Source organism: Girardinichthys multiradiatus, chromosome 12 (assembly GCF_021462225.1).
Source record: "Girardinichthys multiradiatus isolate DD_20200921_A chromosome 12, DD_fGirMul_XY1, whole genome shotgun sequence".
Taxonomy (NCBI): Eukaryota; Metazoa; Chordata; class Actinopteri; order Cyprinodontiformes; family Goodeidae; genus Girardinichthys; species Girardinichthys multiradiatus.
The window spans coordinates 49,773,101-49,785,583 of record NC_061805.1 but is presented as its reverse complement, the minus strand read 5'-3'; the positions used below and the strand labels follow the sequence as shown (position 1 = coordinate 49,785,583).

Genomic DNA, 12,483 nt, shown 5'->3' with positions numbered 1-12,483 from the left:
TTTCTATCTTCACACTGAGTCACAACCTCTGAACTCTGATGCAAAAACCCACTGATTATTATCTCAGTGAAGGTCCAGTAAGGAACCATCAACCATCAGGAGCCCATTGGATCTCAGTGATGATTTTAGGACACAGTTTATCTGGATTTATTGGTCTGATCACCAGTTGAAGTGTAAATAAAAATCATTCAGTTTGTTATTAAATATATTTTGGAAATAATTGAGTTCATCCAGTAGCCCTTAGCAATAATCATAGTTAATTATGTGAAAATGTGGGCTGCAGTTAGCAGCTCTGTTGCCTTACAGCAAGGTCCTGAGTTTGCATGTTCTCCCTGTCCATGTGTGGGTTCTCTGCCTTCCTCCCATGGTCGTTATAGTAGCCCCTAACTGCGAGTGTCTATATGCATGGTTGTTTGTGTCGCCGTGTGATGGACTGGCAACCTGTCCAGGGGTGCAGAACGCCTCTCGACCATAGACTGAATAAGCAGGTTTAGAACATGCAATTCAGTTTATTTATATAGCGCCACTTCACAACACATGTCGTTTCAAGGCACTTTACAAACTCAATTTAATCAAATTATGCAGATTTCAAGTCACTTTCATACATTCCAATTAATCCTAACAATCAAACAGTCAGATTCAGTTTATTAAATGAATTGGATAAAAAGTTTTTCTATCTAAGGAAACCCAGTAGATTGCATCCAGTCAGTGACTTGCAGCATTCACTCCTCCTGGATGAGCATGTAGAGACAGTGGACAGTCACTGGCGTTGACTTTGCAGCAATCCCTCATACTGAGCATGCATGTAGCGACAGTGGAGAGGAAAAACTCCCTTTTAACAGGAAGAAACCTCCAGCAGAACCAGAACCAGGCTCAGTGTGAGCCAGGACCGACTGGGGGTTTGAGAGAACAGAGCAGAGACACAAAAATAACAGAGGCACTGATCCAGGAGTACTTTCTATGGGAGAGAAACGTTTTCAAGTCTAGAGTATGAGAGAGAGCACATACAGTTAGTCACAGTAGAGGCTCAGGCAGTAGCTATGTCTAGGAGAGACAGGGTCAAGTGGATCATCTGATATCCTCGTCATTTTTAACATGGCTCCAGGGTTTTAACCTGACATAGCTGCTACTTTAAAGAGCTGCATTATAATGCAAGTTTGGGTTGAACCTGAATTTACTGAAGCTCTGGGGTGATTTCCAGATACCTGGAAGTCCTACAGCAGTGAAAGGAGATTCCTACATGTGTGACCTGAACATGTGGAGGAATCTGTTGGCAAGAAAATATATTACATCACATATTAATTCAATAAGGGAATTAAATCAGTAAAGACTCTAAGCTGATCATTCTTAAAATAATAAAACAAGTGTGCATATGTAGAAACTGTAGAAAGAATCAAAGTACCAGTTCTGTTGGGTAAAGTCTAGCTCTCTGATCTGCTGGAAGTTTCTTCCTGTTAAAAAGGAAGTTCTTCCTCTCCACTGTTGCCACATGCATGCTCAGTATGAGGGATTGTTGCAGAGTCAACCACTCAATTAACATCAGTCAGTGGTTGACTTTAGTTTCCAAATTAAATTCAGATCAGCAAAAATCAAGCAAACCTTCCTGCAGGTAATGAATCAATGCTGCTAAAATGTAACATTTACAGATAGAAGACCTGAGCGTCTTATCTCATGCTGCGCTGACTCCAGAGAGTTCTCACTGACAAATCTGTCATGAAGAATCTGCATTATTTTACCTTTTTTAACAAATATTGTTGAAATAACATTAAAAAAAATTATAAAACACATTCATGCATCTCTGCTCCTGTAGTCCTGGACTGGAGGATGACTGACCCAAACCATCCCATGAATGCTCTGATGCGTCTGAACCAGATCCATCCAGGCCTTCAGTACCGTCTGCTCTGTCAGTCGGGCCCAGTCCACGCTCCAGTCTTCACCATGTCCGTGGAGATCCAGGGAACCACCTACCAGGCCACCGGGAACTCCAAGAGGACCGCCAAGCTCCAAGTGGCCCTCAAGGTATAGTTTACAGTTTGGGAGGTTTAGTGTTAGAACCTCTGGGTCAGAGCAAACTGTACAACAGATCCGATGGATCTACTGACAGAATTAAGTCCAGCTTTTTGTTTTTGATAAAGAACTAGTTTTCAGTTTTAGAAATGTTTTGGAGCGTAGAGGTTCTTCTAGCCAACCTTCAGGGATGTAAATAATTAAATGGAGGAAAAAAGGTTGACGTGCTGAGTAAAGACGGATTGTGATCCAATCAAACAGAACCAGCAGATGCTGTCTGTTTGTATATTGATCAGATTTGTTCTCAGTCCTTCCTGTTTGTGCAGCTACTGAGGGTTTAGTGCCTTGCTCAGAGACTTTTCAGTCAGTAAAGATGGTGAACCTGGCAGCTTCAGGAACTGGCTGGAGATCAGAGGCAGATGACCATTTATTAGAGCAGATTAGATCTTCTACTAAAGCGTTCTGCATGCATATAACGTGTCTCACTCACATACAGTCAGAAGCCTTCAGCTCTACAGTAAAATGATGCTTTTGCTCACATTCAGGCGCTGCAGGCTCTGGGCTTCGTGCTCAGATCAGATGGAGACTTGGACTCTCTGAGCGCCGATGAGAAGTCAGATGGAGAAGGGAAGAACGACAGGGTGTCCACCAACTCCAGCTCCACATCCATCACCTCCTCCACGGAGGCACAGGAGGTGGGAAAACTGACCGAAGCAACTCGCTGCAAACATCCAGAACAAACCAAACGTTTAACCTTTTATCCGAAGTGTCTTCATGGCATGAGGAATCTGTTCAAGGAGGGAAGAGGTGTCTTTTCCACATTTTGTTTCCATTCTGGAATAATTCCTCCTCCTCCTCCTGTTAATATCTGATGATATTTATTATATTTAGAAGTTTTAATTAGGAGCTGACAGAACGTCCTGCTGCCACAGCAGCTGAATTCATTAAATCCACGTCACTTCAGATTGCTGCGCCTTTATGTCTCAGGCCGGCTCTCAGAACAACGTGCAGCAAAACAAAAACGAGAAGGAATACAGCACCTTGAAAAAGTATTCAAACCCCTAGAAATGTTAACATTTTTTCCACGTTACCACCGCAAACTATTTACTGTAGTTTTATTTTACTAGGATTTACTGTGATGGAAGAAAGCTAAGCAGTATTTGTATTCACTCTCCTTTATTTGATCCCCATAAAAGAATCCGGTGTATTACAACAATATTCCAAGCTGTGATCATCTCCCAGAGCTCTGATCAATCCATCATCTGAACATGGAGAGAGGATGGACCACCTGCAGACCGACCAGGACATGGACGTCCACCTGAACTGACAGGCTGGCCAAGGAGAACAATAATTAGAGAAGCAGCCAAGAGGCCTGTGGCGACTCTGGAGGAGCTGCAGAGATCCACAGCTCCGGTGGGAAAATCTGTTGACAGGACAACTATTAGTCATGAATGCTGCAAAGCTGACCTTTATGGAAAAGTGAAAAGAAGAACGCCATTGTGGAAAAGGTCCACACAAGTTCTGCACAAATCATGTGGGAGACGCAGCAACATGTAGAAGAAGGTTCTCTGGTCAGATGAGATCAAACTGAACCTTTCGGACCAACAATGCACCATCCCCAAAATGAAACATGGTGGTGGCAGCATCATGCTGGGGGGATACAAAGACCTGCAGCTGTGATCGGAGGTTTTCCTTCCTGCCTCTGTTCTGTGTGTTGTATGTATTCTTATTGTCATATATAATTATTTTCCCATGTTTTTCATTATTCTACAGAACTTTGGTTGAACTTGGTCTTGAAACGTTTTACAACGAGGTCCCAGTTCTTGGCTGGTTCTATAAAAGAACTAGTTTGCTTTTCCACCACATGAACCAAGTCAGAGCCACGTCATTATAAGCATCTCATTCATTTATTGTTTGATCCTCTCCGTTGTCCCAGTTTAACCACGAGTTATATTATGTATCCCAGTATTCTCTATTATCACCACTTTAGTTGGGTGGTTTTAAACAACCAGCTGATCTCTGATCCACACCAGCAGCTGGAAAACAGGAATTAAACCCAAACACAACTGTTTGATTGGCTGCTGTTCCCCATGAGCCCGCCCCTGACTTCTGATGAAAGCGGTTCTTTCCTCTGGCCCAGCACCAGACTGGGCCTGGGATCGTTCCGGTTTGCAGGGTGAGGGATAAATCGAGCACTTATTAAGTAAAAACCTGATGAAATACATTCATTTGTGGTGATTTGACTCGATGTTAAAGAAATTCAAGGGTTATGAATATTTACACAAGGTGCTGTAAGACAGGCGTCAGTTTTCATGAACACTCAGTGATGTTATCTGATTTCACCAGTTTCTACTAAGCAGTAAATTCTTCACAGAAAAGGTAATGATGTTAACATCGTCCAGTTAGACGTTTCATCTCAACTGCAGGAAAAACCTGGATTCTTAAGGTCCCTGTTTGATCAGCTCCACAGCATGAAGCAGTCGGAGAATAAATGTGAGAAACATGTTAACTCCCAGCCTCCCATCTGTCTGCAGTCCAGAGCTCCGGGTCCGATCCTGACAGCAGGAGGGAAAAACCCGGTGATGGAACTGAACGAGAAGCGGCGCGGACTGAAATACGACCTGATTTCAGAGAGCGGAAGCAGCTACGACAAACGTTTCATCATAGAGGCATGAAAACACACTCACACACTCCGACTTATAGATTTCCTGTCCTCCTTTGGCTGCAGCTTATTAGGAATTGATGAGAGGAATGTGTTTGATGGTGGGAAACTTGCTGCTTCCTGCATATCAACTTGACTTCAGATGGCTGCAGCGACAGCTGAACATGGCCCTAATTTATCCCAATAAAACCAGAGGCCGTGTCTGGAGATTTAAGGCTAAATGTCACTGCAGTGCATCAGGAATAAAGCTGCTCATGGAGGGGCTGGATTGGTTAACCTGTCTGCTTCTGTTTCCTGCCTCAGGTGGTGGTGGACAAACAGGTTTTCCGGGGAACTGGTCCCAATAAGAAAGTAGCCAAAGCCAGCGCAGCGCTTGCTGCTCTCAACAGCTTGTTCTCCGGGTCCAAATCAACAAACAACAAGAAGAAGCGACCCAACCCTCCTGTGAGTTGAACTCTTGAATGACTCCTCTCACCTGCAGGACTGATTTAGTTTATTCAGTGATGATCTTTGTGTTTCTGCAGCCAAAGCGACCCTTAACCTCCATGCTGACCATCCCGACCCTCGCTGCCAGACCTCCTCGGGTCCCCGTGATCCCCAGAGCCCCCTACATCAGCACCCCACCCACACACGGGTACATCCCTCCAGGTGGGTCCAGCTACCTGAACTTCCCTCAAACTGCAGCCTGATGTCAGAAAACCTTCCTATGATTCTCCAGGAACGACTGGAGCAACACAACACCAGATTTAAATCCAGTCAGACGTTCGACAACTTTTCAAGATTAAATTACAGAAGATTTGGCTGCAGGTTTCTGCCGTCTACTGTTGGATTAAACTAAAATATTAGAAATGTGTTAAAGATATTCTGGACGTTAATAATGCAGCTACTGACTGAAACATGTAACATACATTTACTTTTTTCTGTAAAACAGTTGGAGTTGAGACAGGCTGACAGAAATCCAAAGTAGAATTTCAGCCTCAAACAAACAGCTGCATCATTAACAAATCTTGAAACATAAGTGGGAGAACCTTGTGATGGCCAGGTTTCCATGCCCCTGTAGAGTGTTATGTTGGAGATCATGGTTCACTGGGAGCTTCATTAGAGGGTTAGACTTCATCACACTTTTAAACCAAACACTCCAAGGTAAAAAAAATAAAATATATATATATATCAAAACAGCGGTTCAGTTAAGTCTAAAACTCTGCTGCAAACCGAGGCTGAGCTTCAACAAGGCCATCACTGTAATCAGAAACAGTCCCGTCTCTTCTTGGAGAATCTTTTCCTCAGATTCTTTTCTGCAGGAACTTGCTTTCAGGCAGCTAGTCTTAATGGTCACCAGGCACACAAACAGCAGACCCTACTTTATCTTGGATTAAAGGTTTTCTTCGAAGATGCATCTTTTACTCAGCAGTAAGATCAAGACATTTATGTGTCTTTCCCCATCAATGCAGCCTGTGGAGAGCTGCAGGCAAAGAGAAAGTAATGCTGCGCCTACAGTTTGTAGCTTTAGATCACGGGGCTTTGACTCCTTCCTAGGAGCTGTCATGAGAACTGGTTAGGGCTGTGCATTCTGGGACTCAGAGTTTTTACCAGTCTTGTCTCCTCCCATGGCTGGGGATACGCTGGGAAAGTTTTCAGCTACTTTCCCAAACAAACAAAGCTGTTAAAATTGTCTCAGAAAACTTGGATTATGCTGCTTCCTGCAGGTTTTTATCCTCAAATTATAAATCAGACCTCTGAAAAAGCAGTTTTCCTGTAGTTTTCCCTTCCTGAGGTAAGTCATCTGCAGCAACCTTTAAACTCTGAAACCTCTGTGATGGTAATAGGATGGTTTTTTCTTCTTCTCTGTAGGTTTTGGTGCTCCTTATGGCTACAGTCCAGCAGGCCCCCTCGCTGCTTACAGTAAGCTGACACTTTGTGTTTCTGATCAGTTTTCATTCCACCCATCCTTTCATCCCATCATTTCAGCTTCTGTTTTTGGCTCTTCCTCAGGTCTTCCCTCCAGATTGCCCTCAGTAGTTGTCCCCTTCATCCGAGTCCTCCCAGTTTACCCCGTCACCCACCTGTACCCCTATTAAGACCACACCCTTCCACCTGTTAAAGGAATATCCTCACTTAAAGCTAAATCACTGCTGGTTGAGCCGTGTGCAGCAGCTGTTAGGCAGCTCTGATTTCTGCTGAAATGAACGTCTTCTCCCTGAACTACGCAGAGCAGTGAGTAGCAGGAAAAATCATCAGTTCAGCTGAGTTTCAAATTTATCGTAAAAATTCAACAAATATCTGTATTGCTAAAGAAAAAGAGCTCCGTGTGCTCAGATGTTTAGATACTTTAAGTTGGACCGTGGAAAATAAACCACAAGCTAATCCGAATGCAAACAAAGCCACGTTGTAAAACAGGAGTGGACCTGTTCAGACCCGGTGTTACATTGTGTCTCGGCTGATTCAGATGTAAGCAGACAAGTCTTCCAACGTTCATTCACACCTGGCTTTAAGGTCCTTCCTGAGAGATCGGATCACAGTTACCCCACTTTACAAGCAAAGAACCATGTAGCCACATCAGAGTGGACTGTTAGCCGGGTAACAAACAGAACTTCATCGGGTCTGCTGCTGTTTCTGCAACATAAAATCCTTTTAAATGAATCTCAGTCACATTTATTCAGCTACAAACTCCAAGAGGAGCTTTATAGACCTGAGAGAAAAATCCTATTGAATTATACGGGGAATTACAAGGCGTGTCAGCGCACAAAGATTTTAACCAGAAATTAGCTGAACTCTCATTGATCTGCATAAAAGTGACGTAACTTTCCACATGTAGTGAAAATAAATAAACTACAAGGAGGAAAATTGCTCACATTCAGCATCCTGACTCCACTCATCAATAAAATACCAACTGCTACCTTTACTAAAGAGGATTCCAACTAGTAAACATTTTTACTGAAAACAAATCCAACATTTACAGATTTTGAGACGATTTTAGAGAGACTAGAAAAATTCCACCAAATGAGCTAAACTGTTTCCATTTTTAAATAAGCTGCCCGCAGGGAGTGGATGGTCCTTCAGCATGTAACCCCAACCCAGTGCATCCAGGGTGTGAGTTATGAGAGCTGATGTGCAAAAAATAACGCACCGGGCCGGTCCTGGTCCAAACTCTGCTCGGCATCACAGTGGTGCTTCTGTGCAAGGAGAGCTCTGCAGCCCGTTCGACGGTGCCGTCCCCACTTCCTGCTGTGGAAACATTTAGATGGTTTTATACGACATGTTGGCTAATCGTTACAGGCTGAAGGAACCAACAGGATCCGATGCAGGTTGATGGTTTACAATCAGCTCACTTTGCTCAGTAAAAGGTTGAGTTTGAATTTCTTCTCAGCAGCTGTTAGTCTTCATCCTGTTTCAGAATTACTTTTCTGTAAACCCGGCCGCCTGCTGCAGGCAGAAACTTTTTCTTTAACATTTAACGACCGTTTCCTGTGCAAGACAACATGCAAACAATAAATGCATTATCACATGCAGGAAAATTCACCTCATAAGTTATTACAGCCTGAAAAAAATCGTTTATTTTAGTGAGAGCAAGTTTTTTTTGTCCTGGAGACGAGTCGGGTCGTGGCGCTGCTGCTAATGGTCTGAACTGCAGTTAGTTTGATCTTGGATCCTTTTCTTAGAATAAAAACTGTTCCTGCAGCTCATCTTCAGGTCTAATGACTAAACGTCCTGCAGATAAAGGGCTAATCCATGAGGAGCAGACAGATTCTTACACTATTAGCAGTAAATGAAGCAGTGACCAGATTACACCAAGGATGTGTTGGATATTCCTTAAACTTTCCCTCCTGGCTGGGATTTCTTTGCTTTTTTCTGTAATTATTTGTGTGTTTGGTGTTAAAGAGAAAAAGTTTACAGCGATCAGTTGCACTGAAAACATTTTTCCTTTCATTTCATATCAACTGTTTACATTTGCTGCTGTTTTATTCTGACCTGGTTGTTAATAATAGTAAAACTCTTTTCAAATAAACATTTGTCTAATGGAAAGGATGAGATAAAGACTGAGCTGTTGGCCTCTAACGGCAAGAAGTATGTCTGGAGGAGTGGAGGTGAGGCTTCCAAATTTAAGAACGCCATCACCTGTCGAGCACGGTGCTGGTAGCATCATCCTATGGAGCTAGTTCACCGTCAGTGATGCATTAAACAAAGCTTGATCCCAAACACAACCAAGCTGGTTTTGGAGTGGATAAAACACTATGTTCTGGAATGGCCTTCTCAAAGCTCTGACCCTAACCCTGTCCAACCTTCATGTTCTGGACCAGATAGGTTTCTGATGATCTCTACCAATCCTGCTTTTTAATGTGGGTCATTGAGGTGCAACTTGCTCAGAAACATTTCTTCAAATATCACTGGGTGTATGTAAATATCTGAACCTGTATGTATAATTGAAAACTCAAAGAGTGAAACTTGGGGAATTGTTTGTAAAGTCTGGGAAAAGAGCAAATCAATAAGACCAAATTAAAATGTTGCATGTAAACCTCTGATCGTCTGCTTAGTAAAATCTGATGTTTATTTTTCAACGAGGAGCTTTTAGGCAGGTCAAAAGGTCAACATTCACTCAGAAATGTTTCAGTGGGATTTTTCTGTGCAGGAAATGTTAAGATCAGGTGGAGCTCCTTCAAACATGAACTGTTCATCTCCACTCCAAGCAGAACTGGACTCACCAGCGCCGACATCAAGGAGTGGAAGGAAGTTCTGAAAAACAAATAATTATTTTTAGACGAGTTCATTTCTGTTCAGCCTCTGACCAGAACTAGAGTCTAGTTTTATCTGAACATCCAGCTGCACAGCACCAAACAGATGCTCTGCACGCATAATGGGTTCTGTCTCAACACCTGTGGTACCGGGAGTAGCAGCAACATCTGAAGGCCACATGAGGAAAGTCTTGAGTCCAAAGTGTTTAATGTAAGAGATAAAACGGGTGAAGGAGAGCCTTCCCTTCCAGCTTTAAAGACAAGGAGGCTGGAGGTGCAGTTTGGACCACAGAACCCTCCCACAGCAGTGAGACCCGCTGGGGGGGGGGGAAATGTTTAATCTATGAATGGTTCATATGGATATAAACAAGTTTAACCCAGGACCTTTCTGACTATTTCTTAGGGTCAGTGCACAGAATGTGGAACATCGTCACACAAAGATTCAACGTCTAGAAAAACAGACAGAACCGAAATGTTTGTCCGGCTTCAGAAAGGGCCCAGATCAGCTGCTAAGAGGAGAATCGGTCATCTAAGGTCCCTCGGTTATGAAACAAGAAAAACGTGGTTGGAAATATTAAACAAAATTCAAACCTCTAACTGTAACAGCTGAATCCACCTCCAAAGTTCTGTGACCCATTTTAACTTAGTAAAGTATGGCTACAAACAGGGCGGGTTCGGCCCACTTCAAACATGACATGATGCATTACTACCAAAACCCGTTGCCCACTCGGTCCAATCCAGCTGCATGTTCTGATACGGTTTTATTATGCAGCCTTTTTCAACAATGAGCGGTACCAGAACCAACAAATGTAGAAAAACGAGCATAAAAAGAACCACAAAAAACTGGAATAAATGTACTTCAGTGTTTTTTTTTTTTTTTTAAATGGTAGCCTAATTAATGGAAAATCATTCAAACTTTCAGCTCCAGGCAGATCCGATGGGAACCTCCTGCAGATCTTTAAAAAACACTGGATTTTCCTCCAAACTGGTTCTGACTCTTCGTTTAGGTCCAGGAAGACTCTAACGGATGTCCTCTGTTATCTGATGATGTTCCCTGGTGTCTCCTGTCTGCAGGTGGCCTGTACATCGACAGTGCCTACTACCAGCCGCAGACCATAGCCACGCCCATAATCATCCACCTGGGGCCTCAGGATCTGTTCTGACCTCCATCTACACACAGGAACCAGAATCCAGACCTGAACCCTCATTTAGAGTCCAGTCTGATCGCACTGTCAGTTTCCTCTCCTCCTCTTCCTCCTCACAGCAGCCAGCAGCAACACTGAAAGCAATATGGAAGACGACGACGTCTCGGGCAGCACAAGTCCAGTTCTGGTTCCTGAGTGAGGCCGGCTCCGAGGATACGTCACAAACCAATACTCTGGCTGCCTTCAGGGGCCCCAAACATCCCATAAAATGTTTAAAATACAACATTTACTGTTTCTGTACAAGTTCAGAGGTGTTAATAGATTTAAATATAAACTGCAGCTGAAGAAACACATTTATATCATATTTATGAATGTAAATACAGTAATGACTGTAACTGCTTTGTATTCAAACCACATATCTACAGACTGCCTATTAAACTGTATTACGATGGTATTTAATCCTGTATTAAACATTCCTGTATATCAGAGCCTAAGCAGCACGTTTGGTCTGGACTGGGAAGTTTGTTAATAACAAAGTTTTAGCTTTTTGTTTTGAGTCCATCCATCCTTTTCTGCTCATCTGAGATCCGATCCAGGAAAACCCAGAAGGGCCTGGGAGATACCGAGGCATTCCCAACCGAGTCATTTTATGAAGCATCCTTTGCATGGTCAGCTTCAAAGAAGACCCCATAAGAGACCCAGCCTTCTTTAGATTGGAGCTTTTCTCCATCACTGGCTCAGATGTAGCTATCCCCTGACGGATGATCTGCAACATCTTGCTACAAACACCGTGGGACCTAAGCTTCCTCAATAAGTACAGTCTGCTTTGTCCCTTCTTGTAGACGGCTCCATTGCTCTGTCTCTTGGTCTCTTGTCTAGTCGGTTGTCCAGGTGAACACGGAGGAATTCATACTTCTCCATGTCTTCTCCCAGGATGGAAAGCTTGACATGCCTACCAATCATCTTCTTTATCTCGTTTATATTCAGGATGAGATCATTGCTTCCACACCTCGTCTTAGGTCAGTCCACCAGCTCTCTGTACTCAGTCTTTTGTCCATTTCTGCAGATGACAGGACTCTGACTTGAACTGGAAGTCACAGGTGTACATAGTGAAAAGGAAGGGTGAGAGTACAGTGCCCTGTGGTGCTCCTGACCACCTGGTTAGACACACGTCTGCTCTTCCCAGTTGATCCACCAGGTGACTTAAGGAATGCAACACAATTATTAGCTATGCAGTCTTTTTTTCCATTTATCCAGTGTAGCTGGAGGCTGGTGGTGCTTCACTCCAACAGTTTACACCATCCACGTTTCTAAGGAAACAGACCATTAGAAGTCTCCAAATGACAGAGGCTCATCTGAGGACCAACAATTAGAGCCGGATTTTCCCAGAAATATAAGCATGTTCAGAGGTTTTACACCAGAAACCAAACATCACATTGATTGAGAAAGTCACACTTTGAGAAAATGTTCCAGTGAAATTTCAGTCTGATTTAGATATTAAGCTGCAGCCTGAACCTGATGCAGTGTGCTGTTGACTCACTTTGGTTGCATCAGATTGAGCTTTTCATCTGTCAGCAGGCAGTTCATGTGTAGAGCCTTTAATTCTGTCTCTAACAGCAGATTTCACATGCAGAACCACAGAAATCAGGGCTGAACGTTTCTGCAGCTTCCTGACTTACATTCTGCTGTTTACGTCCAGCCGAGCCGCCTCATGAGGGAATACTTGACCCCAGCCTCAGTGAGGTCATCTGTGGTTGACCTCAGACCCGAGCTTCGCATTCAGCCTGACACCAAACTGACAGCTGCACGCCTCAACCTGTCCTCTCAAAGCTGCGACTCTTCTGGGTTTGTTGTTTTTGTGAAGCTGAAGTGTGCGATGGCATCAGATGAAGTTTCCAGATCCTGACTATTTTTAGCGAAGGGAAAGAGGAGCCAGAAG

The 12,483-nt window shown here is 43.5% G+C and overlaps 1 protein-coding gene and 1 long non-coding RNA gene across 5 annotated transcripts in view; one reads left to right on the top strand and one right to left on the bottom strand.

Annotated features, from left to right (window-relative positions):
• Positions 1–12,483, top strand: part of LOC124877236 (spermatid perinuclear RNA-binding protein-like) — a 91,167-nt gene that overhangs the window by 77,891 nt on the left and 793 nt on the right. The window contains exons 12-19 of one of the 3 annotated variants that reach the window (XR_007040473.1): positions 1,811–2,019; positions 2,553–2,702; positions 4,542–4,676; positions 4,973–5,113; positions 5,194–5,317; positions 6,521–6,571; positions 6,662–6,883; positions 10,474–11,044. Coding sequence is in view for 1 of the 3 variants with exons in the window: in XM_047380307.1 (XP_047236263.1) it covers positions 1,811–2,019; positions 2,553–2,702; positions 4,542–4,676; positions 4,973–5,113; positions 5,194–5,317; positions 6,521–6,571; positions 10,474–10,562 (899 nt within the window). In the remaining 2 variants the exon portion in view is untranslated. Of the gene's footprint in view, positions 1–1,810; positions 2,020–2,552; positions 2,703–4,541; positions 4,677–4,972; positions 5,114–5,193; positions 5,318–6,520; positions 6,572–6,661; positions 6,884–10,473; positions 11,045–12,483 lie in introns of those variants that run through there. The other 2 variants (XR_007040474.1, XM_047380307.1) reach the window with 2 other exon arrangements.
• Positions 7,793–12,483, bottom strand: part of LOC124877239 — a 43,610-nt gene continuing 38,919 nt past the window's right edge. For both annotated transcript variants that reach the window (XR_007040475.1, XR_007040476.1), the window contains exon 3: positions 7,793–9,400. This is a non-coding gene — a long non-coding RNA (uncharacterized LOC124877239). The remainder of the gene's footprint in view (positions 9,401–12,483) is intronic.